The following is an 18,103-nucleotide window of genomic DNA, read 5'->3' on the forward strand; positions in this document are numbered from 1 at the left end:
ACTTAATCTTCAAGTTTAAACTGGCTATTCTAAATAGAGATCATTGCTTAAATCAATTAAGAACAAAACCAGGAGGAATATTTTCCCCCTGCTCTATGCCTCCCCGTTTCCAAATTCACAAAAACTGACATGCAAATGGGAGTTCCTGGGGATCAAGTGCAGGATCTGAATATAACCAGGCAGGGAAAACTGTTAGATTTCTGTCAAAAAAAAAAATTTAAAAATTGCCAGGGTAGCATTTCAGGACAAGTCCGGATGTCAAGGTGTTTCCTGCAGCAATTACAAATCTGTCCTTTCAGAAATTGTTTGGTAATCACTTTGAGAAGTTAATTTTTTTAAAATTTTAAACATTACAAATGAACAAAAGAACGAGTATCATTAAAATGAAGAATAATCTATTCACTTCATATTTATATAAATTATCAAGACATTATCTACGCTTAAGAGCATGGACTTCTGAGTCAGATGGAGCTGTGTCAATTCAAGTGTTGTATTTCTAGCTAATAATCTTTCTGCTAATTTACCGCTAACAGTTCTCCTCAATGAAATGACAAGCTATTTTAGACCTCATTTTTCCTATTATAGCAACTTGGGTCAAGTTTCTGCTTCGGTAACCATAATCACTAAGGAAACACAACAGTTCATCAATGAAAGGACATCTCTTAAATGTTCAAGGCCAAAAGTATCTTTTTTTAAAATAAAGTAGACCATACCTGGAGAAGGCAAGGGGTACTTCTTCCCTCTACCCAAGAACCCTCGGAATGAAGGCAAGGAAGTATTCCAAGAGTCAGAAAGGTGAGTTTAAACTGTATGTTTAAAGCACAAACATTTCACATGGTACTTCATAGGTAACAATATTAAGTGTTTCTTCTCTATTTGCAAGGTTAGTTGATAAACTTGTTATTAATAGCCAGAACTTGTGACTCAGAAGCAGCCCTATATTGTAGTGAAATACACTTAAACTCTTACAGTTAATTATACACTCCAAGCTTTTATTAAAAAATTAGCTAGCAACAAAACTCTTCTCATGATTGTAGCTAATGTTGCTACTTTCTGGTTTTCTACCCTACTATTGAATATAACCTTGTTTTTGGTATCACAAATTAGAATTTACTGAGGACTAAAGCAAAAGAAAAGCTTAGAAGCACACAGTGCTTCATAGATACTCAAAGTATATGATACTTAAAACACTACCCTTTCCTGGATATGAATTTTTGTTCACATTTGTAAATATATTCTTCAGTAAGTTCAAAAATCTTCACTTAAAGTGAGGGTATGTGGAATTGAGATGTTTATTTTCATCTCCTTAAAAGAATTTTAGCACACCTAAGACAATAAAAAGGACCTATTACTGTTTTAACAGGTGCTATCTGATGGTCCTCTGGCCAGGTATTTATTTAGGAACCACCACCTTCAACTCCAACTGGTATTCCAAAGGGAATAGTTTTTAAAAAAAAGAAAAGAAACATACAACTAATACAATTTCTCTTACTCTTCACTTTTCTTTTATTATTCAAAAGTCAAATACGTTATTTTTAAATCATCCATCCTCAATTTTGATTTAATGTACCGTCATTTTCCCAATATGAAGTTTCAGAATCTCTTTGGAATACTAATTTCACGGTTCTAGGTTTAACAAAACTGTTGAAATTTTAAATTCCACTCTACTTCCCTGAATTCTCAAGACAGTTGCTGATGTAAATTTTAATATAAAATATTTAGTCACAAAATAGTATTGCTTTTGTATGCACATAGTTGTAAGATTACTTTGCTTTTGTCAATAAAAACTATACCATCTTTCATAAAACTCTAAACAAATTAAGAACTGTGATGTAGAACAAAAATTACACATTAGGTAAAACAGGTACCAGCACAACGTTAGGTTATATTACATCAAAAAAAGTTTTAATGGTCCCAAATATATATACTCAACTAAGCATACACTCAGGGGAGCAAAAAATCAAAAACAAAATTAAACAAAAAAAATTATGACACAAATGACCACATCTAGAATTCCACTCAATCTTTAATCAAGTAGGGACAAATCCCCACTTTTAAAAAATCTGCAGTTCGAAGGGCAAAGGGAACAGATAAAAAAGAGGAAACTTTATATTCGCCCCTCCCCCAAAGGTTTTCCAAACCTGTTGTAGCTTGACTAAAATGTTCAGAATGTACGATTTTAAAGGCAGGTCTCTTTATACAAAGAAACTGCTGGCATTCTTAACTAGTGAAGAATTATGGCTGAAAAGCCTATTCTTCTGAGTCCCAAACATGGTCCGAGAAAGCATATTCTGATTGTAGCAACTGACCAGTCAATCCAGAGTTCCACTTACAAAACCCCTGCCCTGTTGGCTTTATGTTTCCATTTCCTTCCCTGAGAAAAGGGCAATGTGTGGTCCAAGCTGGAGAGCTCAAGGCTTACATCTTTCCCCTAATGTGTAACATCCCCTCCTCCTGCTCCATTGAATTGGCACTTGATGAGCAGAGGTCAAGCGTGCGACGCTGATCTGTGTCAGTCATTCACAAGAGACCACTGCTTTGTTGTGGATTTTGTAGGGGGTAGGGGTAGAGAACCAGTTTTTTCAACAGGTACTGATTGTAGGCAGTTGCCATTATGACTCAAACTTTGCTTTCTTTGACAACGGTAGCGTGTCTTCCTTATCTTCATCCTCATCATCATCCTCATCATCATCAGGATAATCGACCAGACCCACGAGGCCTCCCTGTTCAGAAACAAGGATTAAAGAAAACACCATTAATTTTCAACATGTTTTAGGTCTGGATAAAGAACACAGACCCCGCCCACCCTCATTTCAACATACAACTGTGGTTATTTCTGGGTGGTGAGATTATATATAACTGAAACTCATTGTTTTTATAGATTCCCTAAATTTTCCAGAGTAAAACATAAAATTTTTAGTAGTTTATAATTCTAGTAAACCACTCAGAACATTAAAAACAATAATGATTAAATTTAAATTTTTAGCATTTTTAAGATCAGCAATGCATTACAATATTAAACAGTCTATATAGAATCAAAATAAACTACAGGCCACTAGAAATGAGGGCAGAGACTCAGACATTAGGAAAGTGATTCAGCCCTGTTCCCTCTCCATCATTTCATCTGGACTTTCCTGAGCCCTGCTCATGAGAAACCACTGTAGCTCACCTTAGATAACTGGGGGAAAATTCACATTGCTCTTGCCCTGAGCCTATTCCTTCATCTCACATTCACTTTTAGCTCTTAGAGGTCTCCTGCTCACATCAGAGGAATGATCACATGGATAGGCTTTATATTCCTAACTTGGATTCAATGAATCACAAATGCCAGTCTTTATGCTAATCTAGAGCACCATAAGGCAACCAAAACAATTGATTTTCATTCTGAGATTCTGTCTTTCCTACATTTTTGGCATTAAAATTTTGATCTTTTTTTTATATGAAATGTTATTAATTATATATGGTTTATTCCTATTTAAAAACCTTGCTTGGTTCCCGGCTGGGCATGGCTCAGCGGTTGAGTGTTGACCTAGGATCCAGGCGATCCAGGTTCGATTCCCGGTCAGGGCACATGCCCGGGTTGTAGGCTCGATCAATGACTCTCTCATCGTTGATGTTTCTGTCTCTCTCTCTCTCCCTCCCTCTCCTTTCCTCTCTCTGAAATCAATAAAGATGTATTTAAAAAAAAAATTTTAAAAACAAAAACCAAACAAACCTTGCTTGGCAAAATAAAATCAGGAATGTCTAGATATTTAGATTATCTTTCCCCCACGAAGTCTTTATCTTGCTATTAACTGGGCAAGTTGATAAAAAATAACTTAAAAATTTTAAATTCCTGTAAATGTTTTGACACAGACATCTGAACCTAAAATGCAAATAACCAAAATTAGAATACATTTAGACTTCTGTATTGGTCACAAAAACGTTCAGAAAATTCTCAATTTTAGGTAAGTTCAGGTGATGGTGGGAGAATGATTCTCTAGTTCACAAATGTTAAATCAGTTCCAAAAGGCAGTAACCAAAGGGATTCTCACTCACAACAACTGTTGTTGAGAAAGCTTAAATTATGTAGGCCTAGGAGTTAAAACGTACCTTGGTAGTAATAGCTGCCGTCTGAGACGTATTTTTAGGGACAGATCCAGGAGAGCCAGGAGATCCTGGGGATCCAGGTGATCCTGGGGATCCAGGCAGGTTTGTTGCAGGTGACTGGCTGGTGAGGTTAGTCTTTGTCCCACTAGAGAGGGAAAGCTTGAAACTTGGGCTCTGCCGGCCGGAAAGATTTGTTTTTAGAAGCACCTCCTTTTCTTCACTTTCTTTCACTAAAAATAAGAATGTTGTCAATAGTTGTCAACCACACTCATCTTTTAAAAATCCCCCAAATGAGGAGACACTAAAACACAGTGTTTCTCCTCTGCTAGGGAGAAACACTGAAGATCAATTTCTGAACAAAGCTTATTTAGCAAAAATACTAAACACCATTACCCAATGGATTTCACTGAGAAGGTATGAAATCTTCAGTACTATATTCAGTGTTCCTACCCCTCCTGAAATAATATTTTCTCCTTAAGTCAAATTAAGAAAATTCAGTTTTGCCCAACCAGCGTGGCTCAAAGGTTCAGCATCGACCTAGGATCCAGGAGATCGAGGTTCAAATCCCGGTCAGGGCACATAACCGAGTTGCGGGTTTGATCCCCAGTGGGGGGCGTGCAGGAGGCAGTCGATCAATGACTCTCTCATCACTGATGTTTTTCTCTCTCTCCCTCTCCCTTCCTCTCCCTGAAATCAATAAAGACATATTTTTGTTTTAAAAAAAGAAAATTTAGTTTATACCTTCACAAGAGCTATTAATTCACACTCTATAAAAATCAACAAAATCTTTAAAATCTATGTTTGTCACACATACAAATGAGATAGTAATCAGTGTGTCAGGAAATAAGAATAAACCTAGAGTGACAAAGACTTCATTTTTCCTGGCCCATCTTTTCAACATACATTTCTTCCTTTCCATGAATTTACTTATTGGATCCATAATATCATCATCATTTTTAGCTTTGTCAGATGGAGACACTACAGCTTCTCCATCTTCCATGTCGTCTTCATCTGTGTTAAACCACATCTCCTCTTCATCTTCGAGTGTTCTGGCATCTCTTCGGTATCTATGGTTCCTCAAAATGGAACGCATACTATGGGTAAAAAGAACAAGGTAGAGTAAACAGGCTCATAAAGACTTCATTAGTCTTCAAGTATTGTTCTGAATTAAAGTCTTAATAGATAAATGGGATAAAACAGATTTATATAGTAAAGACTGACAAGAACAGCCCAGCCAAGCATGGCTCAGCAGTTGAGCATCGACCCAGGATCCAGATCACAGTATGATTCCCAGTCAGGGCACATGCCTGGGTTTCGGGCTCGATTCCCAGTCAGGGGCATGCAGGAGGCAGCAGATCAATGGTGACTCATCACTGATGTTTCAACTCTCCCCCTCCCTTCCTCTCCCCAAAATTAATAAAGATATATTTAAAAAAAAAAAAAGGACAAAAACAGATTTTATCCACCATATAATTAAAAAACACACTCTGCCATATCTAGTATTAACTAGTGGAATCAAACATCCTATTATCAAACTGTAATATTACAGACCAGTTATTAAACTTAACATTAGGAATTAACAAGTCATGATTTATGGATTTTAAAATATACCATATGTGAATTCATGTACTCAGGAAAATGCACAAGATTTCTTAAAATAATTTGTAACCTTAAAGTAATTCAAAGCAAGTAAGATCATATTCTAATCTGTCTGGACACATCAAGCCTCAATGCCACGTAAGTGGCATTATTTTCTTTTTCATTATCTAGCTTGATATATGCCTGAGGAAGAGCCCACAGATCATATCCGCCTACACCTTCAGGAAAACACTTACACTGACCATTATACAGAACACTACAACTTCCACTCAACATCTGCTGTTTCTTCCTCCCCTGCCAAGCCAAAGAGGAAAACGCAAGCAAAAAAGGAGCCACTGTCATACAACTTGTCACTGAACGAACAGGTTCAAATCTGTGGTACTTTACCTGTCAAGTTTGGGATTATCTTGCCTTTCTCTTTGTTGTTCAAATCTCAATTTTAATCCTTTAAATGTCTGTACATAATCTACATCTTCCAGTGCTTTCCAGTAATTTTCAATGACATGAGCAGTCAATGATTTTATATCTTCCTATATAAAAGAATTATAATAAAAAATGAGATGAAATGTTATTTTAGAAAGATATCATTTCCTTGTAGTGAACTGACAAACCCACCCAAAACAGTTTAACTTCATAAAATTATTATATTATCTTAGAGATCACCAAACAATGAAAATGGGCATACCATACTGGGTATACTTCAGTAGTCCCCAATTTTTGGTGTACCTCAGCATCATCTGAAATGATTCATACTCAGTATGTCTGGGGTGGGATCTAAAGTGCTAGGAGTGGATGGTGGTATGGTTGCACTTAATGCCACTGAATTATATACTTAAAAATGGTTAAAATGGCCCTAGCTGGTTTGGCTCAGTGGTTAGAGCATCAGCCCTCAGACTGAAGGGTCCCTGGTTTGATTCCAGCCAAGGGCATGTACCTAAGGTTGAAGGCTCAATCCCGGACCCCAGTCAGGGTGAGTGTGGGAGGCAACCAATCAATGTGTCTCTCTCACATTGATGTTTCTCTCCCCCCGCCCCCCTCCACTCTCTCCGTAAAGCAATAGAAAAAAATAAAATCCTCAGGTGAGGATTAAAAAAAAAAAAAAGAAAGAAAATGGCGAATTTTATATTATGTATACTTTACCAAAATTTTTTTAAAAGTGCGCTACAAATAATTCTTATACGAATATTTGAAAGCTACTAACCTATTATTAAAGAACCAAAAATAGTTATGAAAATGCTCTTTAGAAATACATGGGAGAGCCCTGGCCAGTGTGGCTCAGTTGGCTGAGCGTCACTGAATGCACCAAAAGGTCACCGGTTCAATTCCCAGTTAGGGCACATGACCACGCTTCAGGTTTGGTTCCCAGTAGGGGGCATGCAGGAGGCAGCCAATCAATGTTTTCTCTCATTGATGTTTCTCTCCCTCTCCATTCCTCTCTAAAATCACTAAAAACACTAAAAAAAAAACAAAAACAAAAACACAAAAGTTGAGGGAAAAAAGAAATATATGGGATAAAGTCAAGAAAGTGAAAAACACATCCAAATAGTTATCAACTGTAATTTTACTTTCTTAAAATGATTACCATGACAGTATTAAAGCAGTTTTCAAACTAGCCTATAAGGAGTGAGAGCTAACTGCTGAGACAGATTATTTTGATTTTTATTAGTTTGAATTAACTCTCATAAGCTTTTGCTAACATGGGTTTTCTTTTAAAAAATTCTCTTCAAATATGATAATCTCAAATAAGCCAAAAAGTACCAATAATGGATATTCAAGTTTCTCAACAATTAAAACCAAACTCTAACTAAAAAAGTACAGGACCTACCACTCTAATAAATTCAAACATCTCTATTATGGCAGAGTTCATCAGATTGTAGCGGGATCCATTGTTGAGAAATGCTTTGACTACTGGTTCAAACAAAAAACTTTTCATTATGTAGCGGTTGTAAAACTCATCTTTTAATCCAATAATCTTTCTCTTAAAACGAAGAGCACCTGAAACGAAGAGGCATTGTTCAAATTATATACACTTCCAGATTTTAGACTTACAAAAAACCCCACACTGTTTAATAAATATAATTCTTCGTGCAGTGATGTTACTGCTTCCAGAAGTGCGAACCTAAAGATAAGGATTACAAAAGGGTTATCAGAAAAATGTATTCTAAAAGTAGTGAATGTCATCATAGAACACAAGTCTTAGCCAGAAAAATTCTGGGAAGTTACTAATGACCAAAATGTACAGCTGAAATAGGAGCTAAGATAAGGCTAATAAATGAATTAACCTATCATACTACTTACGATGAGAATTCTAAACATAACCTTTTATATATACACCTTCAAAACAATAGAAAAACCATTGTTTTATTAGGGCAATCCACTGGTATAATTTGATCATTATTTTTGGACACTTATTATTTTCAATAGAATTCAAGGGTTGCATTGGTTTATTTGTGGATGTGCTTGTAGAAATGCTATAAACCACAAAAATCTGCATGACCCCAAATTTGCCTTCCCATAGTTTTAGGAATAAATTTAGAGGATGTTGTTTTTTAAAATGTGGTCCTCTATGCTTATTGCAGCGAGTATGCTTTTTAATTTTTTTCAGAGCTTTCCTTTTTTTACAATTAATTAGGCTTTAACTTACAGATTAAAAGGTATATTTACATCTTGAGGTATGGGGAGTTAAGTCACCATTCGTCAAGATCCAAATATACGCAGACAGCTAGATTTCAACAAAGCCCTCTTTACCTAAATGGAATTATCAGTAAGTTAATGCCCCAGTTATTGTAAACAGTTCAAAAAAGCATACTCACTTCATGCAGTCACATCGTCTTCGGTTGGCAAGATTAAATATTGTGTTTGTATTTTGGTTTCTTTGGAGATCATGGAAGTGGCTCGTTAAATTGCCAATTTGTTATTAATCAAGTCCTTCATGAGCAGGTAGCCAGGCAACCATGCTGACACGGTTTCTGGGTGGGAAGGCAGAGGAGTAAAGCAGCTCAATTTTTCTTTAGTTGGCAGAAAAGAGGTGCACAAGTGAATGCCCAATCAGGTACAGTTGATTATAAACTGCCTTAACAATCCAACTTTAAGAGTGTTTCTTCCTAAAGAGACACTCTGGGCAGGGAATTTCAAAATAGTTTATAGAATAATAATTGCATTTTATTTTTTAAACTACTGAATATTTTCAAGTATATAAGCATGGTGAAATAAGACATTTTAAACAATAAGAGGCATCTTTCTGTGTTTTAAGTAAATCCAGAAAAAGGGTTTTTTCCCCAAAACAATGGTTTTAAGAGTTTGGTTTTTCTTTTAATGTTACTAGATAAATGAACTTAGTGAGGCAATTCCATTTGTTAGAATAAAAATCAATACTTTAGAGTTCACGCTAGTCAGGCCAAATTTTAAGCTTTTAGTAATTGAGGCAAGAGATACTAAGAATTGGTACTCAAACTTTGAAGGCTATGTGGAGACTTGTGTCCTACCATAACACACACTAGCTGAACCCTGTGGTCTGCATGCAGTTCCTAGGTAAATGAAAAGCAGCTCCCTTCCTAGAATTCACTAAGACAAAAGGTATGCAGACAGCACCACCATCTCCTAAAGAACAGTTCTGTTCAGAAACAGTTGATGTAGATAGAAGGTAGTTCTAATGGTCTTTTTGTTTTGCTCATTTCCATTTGACCTCATTTATGTTTACCAAGAACTGTATTGTTTCCACTCAAACCCTTCCCCAAAATGAAACCTGCATCAAAAATATCCAACTACTATTCTTTTCTGTTGAATAAGAAGTTGCTTTCAAAAATTACCAGTGCATTCTGAGAAGTCAAGTTGCTCAAAGGGGTTTTAGAGAAAGCTTTTGGGATATGTCAAATTGGTATAACCATAGGATTTCCAATGTAAAGTGCACTCTGCTTCCATTCACACCTCTAGCCTTCATTATTAACATGCTAGGAATCTTTTGTGCTTAGTTTCAATCAAACAAGTAATCCATCTTTACCTTATACAACATGAGATTTCATGTAGTACATTTGAGACTTCATGCCTCCTGGGTAACTAACAATAGCTGTATAAAAGCATTTCCAACAAAATTTTTATCTCATTCCTCTTATAGGTTTCCATATTTTTTAACAAAAATACAGACAACATAAAAGTATGAGCTAAAAGGCTACAATGTAAGATCCAAGAATCCTATAAAGGCCAAGAAATAAGACTGATATTAGTGGTGTGGGTGTGGGTGCACACACATATCGAATGTATAAAAACTAAATTTTGAAAGTGATGCTGGTCTCACTTGCAGACTTGACTAGTTGTCTTTTAAATATGATAGTATACTAATTAAGCAGCAACAGATATAAAAAATGAAAAGTTCCCCCAATTCCCCAAACTGTTTACACTTAACCACTCATTTATCTCGTCCTTACAAGTATGCATCTAATTTTACTTACAAAACCCTCCCTTACAATACCTAATATTTTATTTTAATGTACTCCTTTTCTCAGAAGACCAAAAATATCTTAAATCTTCTCAAATTATTTATTTCTTTCAGAAATCCTTGATAACAACTCCTGTATACTACAAAGTCAGTCCTAAAGGGCTCATTGCTACTGACCGACATCTTCCAAAAGCTCTTCGTGTTCGCAGCCCTGGGAAGACAGCCACACTGAGAACAATTCAAGAGTTAGGCTTAATGGTGACGGGGTTTGGGAAATATCAGCAACAATGAAACAACTAGCTAAACCTGGCATGCTTAAATTTCCTGCAATATAAACTTTCATTAGCTTGTAGTGATTCTCTTCATAGTTCTCTTTAAATTATGAGAAATGTTTTGCAATGCCGCAAGCCAAATGGGAAAAAGAACTGAAGAGAGCTTTCCTGCCACTCCCCCATGGACCGTGTACCCTACCTATTATACCAAACCACTCACACACCACTTTTCCACACATGCACATCTTAACTGTGTGTTGAAATAAGAATGTCACGCTCTCCCATGACTAAGAGAAACCAACTGAACTCTTCCAGAATGTTCCTCATCTGCCTTATTCATGTAGAATACATCATTTCCACTACACATCTAAATACAACACAATACAGTGCTTATAATGTGTTTTCATTTTCAGAAACCATCTCCTCCTAACAAACTGACCCCCTTGATAGCTGAGTCCAGGTCTTAGCCATCTTCATTTTTCTAGTATCATGTATATATATACTTCTTCAAATCGAAGATGCCACTGATTGCAAAAAACTTTATCTTTCCTACTACTAAGAAAACAAAATGAATAAACAGGAAAGAGCTACAGTTCATGTCATGCCATTGTTACGACTCACCTTGATTTGAGAAATGAAAAATGCATACAAATATATATTTGAGAACCAATGAAATACAGTATTTATTAAATTTATTGAAATAATACTGATTAACTTATTATTTATTCAGTTGTTCCATTCCATCCCACCTGCTCACAAATTCCCTTTCCCATATTCAAACAAAACCTTCTATGGCAGACATAATTCACAGCAGCATTCATTTATAAATGCCCTCTCAACTTGGTCTTGGGGCTCTCACTTTTGCTGTGACAGGTATATAAAGAAAATGCACATTAATTTAAAAGCCCTTCTTTCAAATACGCTAATAAGCTCATAGACATGCAAAAGTAGGATAGAAGCAAGTAATGAATTTTTTTTTTTCGGCCCTTAGCAGTCTAGGTTAATGCCACCGATGCTAACAAAGTAATATCAAAAGTTCTGGATAGTTAACAGAAAGTAGCACTAAATATCTGAATACTGAAAAATCAAAAATATACTCTGACCAGATGTATTATCAGTACATGCTGCAATTTGTACACTGGGTTGAAAAACTAAGTCAATTATAACAGCTGCTATCCTGATGGAAAGTTTAATGAATTTTTTAAGAAGGAAACCTATTTCTAATAGATAAAAGATAAGATGTTGATAAAACAAGTCAACATCAGATACATCTTTCTATGAACAATGTTTTCATAATTTAAGAATATTTTTTAAAATCAAGCAGAAAATTTTAAATGAAGTAAAAAATAGCAAAATGGATATATATGTTCAGGCCGCTAATTAGTGTATGATTATGATATCTTTAAACAACAACCACCAAACTTACCTATAAAAACTAAAAAGAATAACAACAAGTTAGTTACCAGCAGACATCTCTTAATGAACCTCTAGAGTACCCCTAAAATTGGTCTACCAACTTAACCAAGAAGGCTGGCTGCTACATGATCAAGAAAATTCCAGATTAACCTATTTCCAATTCAGAAAAATGGCTTTTTATTATTTCAATAAAGTATGGTCTTAAGGACACAGCGAAAGTCAATTTTTGGAAAACGTGTAACCAAAAACAACCTTGTTAAAAGACTATCTCTGTTGCTCTATAAAGAGCTGAAAAACCATCCCCATAAAGGTCTACACAGTACATATTCCAGGCTTTGTGGGCCACATATGGTCTCTCGCTTTTTTAAAACAACCCTTTAAAAACAAAAACCTTTTTTCAGTTTGCCAGTTGTACAAAAACAGACCACAGGCCAGATTCTGCCACACCTGAAAATCAGTGCTCTTTTCTTCTCAGGCAATGAGACCTAAAGATACCAACAACATAATATATAGATAAGAATTCTACCAGAAGCAACACTTACATAATGCCAAGAAAGCATGCTTCGAGGCCATAAGCACTAGCACTCTCCGGAGGATGTCCTTATTAATAATGTAGTTCTTTATGTGGTAGGTATGGTGCTCCACACAAAATGTTAACAATTCCAATACAAGTGCCAACAACTGGGCAGTCTGAAAATCATCTAGAATAAACAAAACACAATTTATATTTAATGGCTAATATTCTTTTCGTCCCCAAATGTAAGAATCCAAATTCCAATGAAGTAAACTCCCTTCTATTAACCCAAATACTTTAAAGTTAAGGAAAGAGAAACTAACATTCACTGAATGCCTACCATGTGCTAAGAATGATGCTTTACGGTTTTTATTATTTAATTTAAACAACTGTATGAGGAATTAGTTTCACAAGACCCAAGTCTGAGAAGTTAGTAAAGGAAAGAAGGGATACAAATCTACTAGATCTGCTTTATTCCAAAGTGCAAGAATGCTCTACCACATCTTAACACATCCCTTGGGAGATGTACACATACCACAGGAGGTCCTGCCAAACACATCTGGTCTTTGGTGGAACTGCTCTCTCTACTCCTATGAATCAAGTGTGTTCTGTGCCTCCTTTATTACACATAATGAATCCACATTGAATTATAATGATTGGCTTATCTTCCTCACCAGGCAGCAAGCCTCTGAGAGTATTTTACTAATTTTTTTCAAGTCCTCCATTAAGCCCCTAAAGATTATAGCACATGCCTTCCATGCAATGGGTTCTCAATAAATGTTTGATGAATAGAACATGGTGGGTCTGGAAAGAAACCTCAAGCTTTACCTAATATGAATAAAGTAGGTAGGAAAAATGAGTATCATGTTTCTAAGACTTGATTCTAGAGTCATAAAAAAAAAAATTTTACATTTATTTTCTAAGTGGAATTATAAGTTAAAATATACAACACTGATAATTTATATGACAAAATAATGTATTTATTCTCAAAGCTTCAATAAGGGATTTCCCAATGAAAACCCTACAGCTTCTTTCTAAATTAAACACAGGCAAGCATAAAAGCTAAAGGAATAAAATGCTGAAATAATAATCAAAACATAGGCATAATCTTCAATGCAAATAAAAACAGCTTAAAATTGAGTGCAAGCTTTGCTCTACTACACATCTGGAGTACAAATAAAATTAATTTCTTCATAGCTACTTGTATTTATTTCACCTATATAAACGCAAACTTAAAACAAGTATTGCTTTAACAAAAAATTGTTTTAAAATTCTGAAAGTGCCCTGGCCAGGTAGCTCAGTTGGTTAGAGCATTGTCCCAATTCGCCAAGGTTGCAGGTTCAATCCCCAATCAGGGCACAAAAATCAACCAATGAGTGCATATATAAGTGGAACAACAAACCAATGTTTCTCTCTCTCTCTGAAATTTAAAAATATAAAAGCAATTGATTATATTTTCTTTTACCTTTCTGTTATCTCTGATAACACTTTAAAGAAATTTTACTTTGAACACCTCTTCTGAAAATACATTAGACCTCTATATTAACACCAACTGTGAGTTTCAGAGTCAAGAACAAAGAAGTACCAACCTGCATTTTCTTACCTTTGCTAGGTTTGTCTTCTGTCGTGTTTGCCAGTAAAGGAGCAGTGAGGACATGCATACAGTGCTTGTAGAAGAAACCCAGAAACTCAGTCTTTTCTGTTTTCTAAGGAATCAAAAACACTTCCATGAACTTTAACTGCATTGGTTCCTACTAGCAAAAAACAATATACTAGCATGATAAACAGAAAAATGCCCGTGGCTTACATTGGCAGTAGCTAACATGTTCTCTGGGTCAACTAAAGTTCGAAGCAGGCCCATAAGTTGGACTGCTCCTCCAAGTTCAGGGTCTGTATCACAAATCATATGTTCTATAATGAGGTTGATGAGCAAAATATCCTGGTGAGAAAAATACAGTAAGAATCGCTTATTGTGGAGGAAAGGAAAAAACACATACTATGACATACTACAGCATTATACCTAGCTCTAACTCTCTTGTTACCTATTGACAAAATGAAATGATTGACTGGCTTCTTTAATAGGATATATGGTAGTGTTTCCCTAAAATGTGGTGGTACATGCACATGACACTAAATACTACCAAAAATAAAAATTTTTTCCTTTTCTAGTATCTTTAAATCCCTCTGATTAAAGCAAAAACAGTTTGAGTTTGGTGCTAATAATCTTTACATCTCTTGATAACAAAATATCCCTCCTGAAGAAAGCTAATGGGCCTTAGGTTCATAGTTTTAACAGTAAGAATATTCAGGTAGAATTTATAATACTGTTCTACTTTCACTGCAGTTTTACGGATTCCTTCTATTCATGGCAAATGATATCTGTATCTGTTCTCCATTTATGGAAATGATATAAAGATTCCATTTTAAGAAAAAATTAGTTGGTACCAGAATGTCTGAAACTGGGTAAAAGGAGATTATAGTATTTAGAGGAAAACACAGGAGAATAAATGTATTATATAGATTCCAAATGTTACTATGACTGGTGTTCCTGGCACAAGAAGTAAATAAAAACTGAGAAGGATTCAATGAGAAAAATCCCTGCTCTTGACTATATATGCAATGGTAGGATAGACAAAAAGAAAATGTAAACAGTATATGGAAATGATGATTAAGACTGGAAATCAAGGGACCTACTGCATGTGAGTAAAGTACATCAACTTATATTCAACTAGTAAGTTACAGGGCCAACAAGAATAGCCTTTATTTTAAAATAGATATTTTGGTTTTCAAGCTAGGACTATTTTATGAAAGAAAAACATGGTAATACTCAATAGTTTAAACTTGTACTTTTCTGCACCTACCCTGACATTACAATAAAAAACAACAACCTTAAATATAGAAGTTACTAGACATTCTACTTCATTTTGACATCACAACACATTAGGATATTTTTTAAAAGTTTATTTTCTCATTTTGTAAAAATATGAGAGAAAAAATATCTATACACAATTACAGCCTAAGAGGGTGCCACCTCCTTAAGAAAGAGTTGAGGACAGAATTTGTTAGTTTACTGTTAAGTAAGAAATTACTTAATAATAACGGGGGCGGGGGGGGGTTCAAATTCCTTACTTTAATTATCTGAAAACAGAACAGAGCACACACATTTAGGGCTGTCACATATGCCACCTACCATTTACTGCGGGAGTGCCCTTCCCATTACCAGGATATAGTTTCTTACTTACTTTAAAATTTGTATATGTGTGTATGAACAAGACAACAGCCTGTTCCTTATGGTTAGGTAGTAAAGGAACCCTAAATACTTTCCAAGGGACTGTGCTTCATTTCTTCATTCTTGATTTTGAGACTCAATCCCTAGCAAAGTCAATGTTTTCCTAGGAAAGTTGTTCATAACTCCACATACAGAATAACAATTTGATTAAATGATTTAAACAATACAGAAAGTTAACTTCAGCATTAAGAAATAATCTCAAAAATTTTTAAAGAAAATTAAGTTGAGCATTAACAAATAACTGTTGTAAGACACACTTTAAAACTGAGACAGGAGCCAATTTAGGGGAAGAATAAGCCATTTGGTATTATGGCTACATTTCCCCCAAACATCAGCTATTTAAATATTAAATAAATACAGTTATAGCTCCCCATGGATAAATAATTTCTGTTAGTGCAAATAATATTTACCTTGTTGGTTATTTTTTGCTCTGTTAACTTCTTACTTACATCATCATTCTGTTGTGCCTCCTGCATGACAAACTCTCGTACCATGGATGGATTATATTCAACCAAGTATGAGAATATATCAGTAGCAGCACTTCGCACCTGTGTATCATCCATGCCCTGCAGATAAAAAGCATTTATTTTTCCTATAATTATAAAAATATGGAACTTACTGCTAAATTCAAAACCTAACAAATTAACAAGAAAACATCGCAATAAAAAAAAAAGAAGTCGGGGAAATTCTGCTGCATGTAAAAACCCTTGTTCTATGGATCAAGTTATACTTTTCTTTTATTCCTGTTTACTTTTCTACTTTAACATGTCAACTAATAGGCTGCAAAGTTAATAAATTATTATTAAAAATATGGGAAATTCCTTGGAGTATTCTTTCAGCACTGTGTAAGAACTCTAATACTAGAATTTTATAGCCTTTTAACATTGTGTGATATACAACTATTAAATATTGGCTATAATAATCAAATACTTGCATGTTACATAAAAATGTATTACCTTTGTGGGTTTAAAATATAATGGTAATTAAATATAAGGAGAAACAGACTTACAAGGATGACTTCCAGAGCTGGTAATATGCCCATGTTTGACAAAGTCTTGAAAAAAGCATCTCTGTTTTGAGGCTGTAGCGTTTGAGAAAACGCACAAAATTCTTTTAAAAAGTTAACCTGAAATTAGGAAAAAGGATAAGTGAATATAAAAGATCTGTTGTTTTAGCTTCACGCCCTTTATAATATGAAATTTCTTACCAATTCCTGTCTTTTTTCCTCATCTGTTGCTTCATCTGTTAGTTGTGCAAACAAATCTGTCAGAAACTTTTCATCTTCCTGTGAAATCAAAGGACAAATTTTGCTAATTAATCATAAGAGTATAATGAAATAATTTCAAGATACTTTAATAGAAGAAATAAATTATAATCATTGCAAAAAGGAAAGAATGCACTGGTGATGCTGGTTTTTAAAAGAGAGGAGGAAAAACCAAACTATTACAGGATAAGTTGGAGATTTATATAGAAAGATTGTTGTTTATATTTTGGCAATGCTCTATTTCCTAAGTCTACTTAAGGACCACATTTTAAATAGTTTAGGCTTTGCAGGCCATATGGTCTCTGACACAACTACTCAACTCTGGTTGTTATAGAGTAGGAAGCAGCTACAGACAGTGTGTAAATGAGTGTGCCGTGTTCAAATAAAACTATTTACAAAAACAGCTATGGGCCATAGTTTATAGACTCTTGGTTTTCATAGTGTTTCAGAATTTAAACTTTAGAAGTTAAGGTTCTGCAACCTCTCAAATGAAGATTAAAATGAAGATAAAGCTTCAATTTTTTAAAAGGCTAAATTCAGAGCTTTTAAAGAAACATCTATTATTTGAAGACAGACAAATATTATTTCAGAATAAGAATGTTTAATAGTGTTACGTAGTCAATAGTAAGGGATATGACTGTGTACTTAAGGTGGGTAAAAACCTGCTTTAAATTATATCGGTCAGCCCGGCCAGTGTGGCTCAGTGGCTGAGCATCAACCCATGAACCAGGAGATCAGGGTTTGGTTCCAGGTCGGGGCACATGCCCAGGATGTGGGCTCTATCTCCAATAGGAGGGTGTGCAGAAGGCAGCAGATCAATGATCTTCTCTCATCATTGATGTTTCTCTCTCTCCCCCCTTCCTTTCTCTGAAATTAAAAAAAAATTATACCTCTACCATTTCCTTGTCAAAATTTGTAAAGTTCTCCCTTCTTCAAAGAAGCAGTAACAACTTCAAATTGTTCATACTTAATGAGTAAAACTGGCATTTTACAGGTATGAAGACCAAGAAAACACATATTAAGTGACATATCACTGCATAGCAAGATGAGAACCATGTGGAGCTAAAGAAAAGGACCCGTAGCACTTAGGACTATCCAAGGAAACCAGGAATCAAAACTGGAACAGAACACAGGCTCTACTAGGTAGCTAGCAAAAAGTAGTTCCATACAAAGAACAAATGGAAATTAGTACCAAACCCTTCTTCCTCCTACATTGTCAATTTTA

General features: G+C 35.0%; 1 protein-coding gene across 2 annotated transcripts in view; it reads right to left on the reverse strand.

Moving 5' to 3' along the window:
- Positions 1-1,479: 1,479 nt before the first annotated feature.
- Positions 1,480-18,103, reverse strand: part of PPP4R3A (protein phosphatase 4 regulatory subunit 3A) — a 36,578-nt gene continuing 19,954 nt past the window's right edge. The window contains exons 5-15 of one of the 2 annotated variants that reach the window (XM_081119627.1): positions 16,822-16,899; positions 16,624-16,740; positions 16,064-16,180; positions 14,133-14,264; positions 13,929-14,031; positions 12,354-12,512; positions 7,514-7,683; positions 6,076-6,218; positions 4,993-5,183; positions 4,093-4,319; positions 1,480-2,723 (exon numbers count right to left, since the gene is read on the reverse strand). In XM_081119627.1, the coding sequence (XP_080975753.1) occupies positions 2,613-2,723; positions 4,093-4,319; positions 4,993-5,183; positions 6,076-6,218; positions 7,514-7,683; positions 12,354-12,512; positions 13,929-14,031; positions 14,133-14,264; positions 16,064-16,180; positions 16,624-16,740; positions 16,822-16,899 (1,548 nt within the window). In that variant the 3' untranslated portion in view covers positions 1,480-2,612. Of the gene's footprint in view, positions 2,724-4,092; positions 4,320-4,992; positions 5,184-6,075; positions 6,219-7,513; positions 7,684-12,353; positions 12,513-13,928; positions 14,032-14,132; positions 14,265-16,024; positions 16,181-16,623; positions 16,741-16,821; positions 16,900-18,103 lie in introns of both variants that reach the window. The other variant, XM_081119628.1, reaches the window with a different exon arrangement.

Source organism: Miniopterus schreibersii (assembly GCF_964146895.1).
Source record: "Miniopterus schreibersii genome assembly, chromosome: 1".
Lineage (NCBI taxonomy): Eukaryota > Metazoa > Chordata > Mammalia > Chiroptera > Miniopteridae > Miniopterus > Miniopterus schreibersii.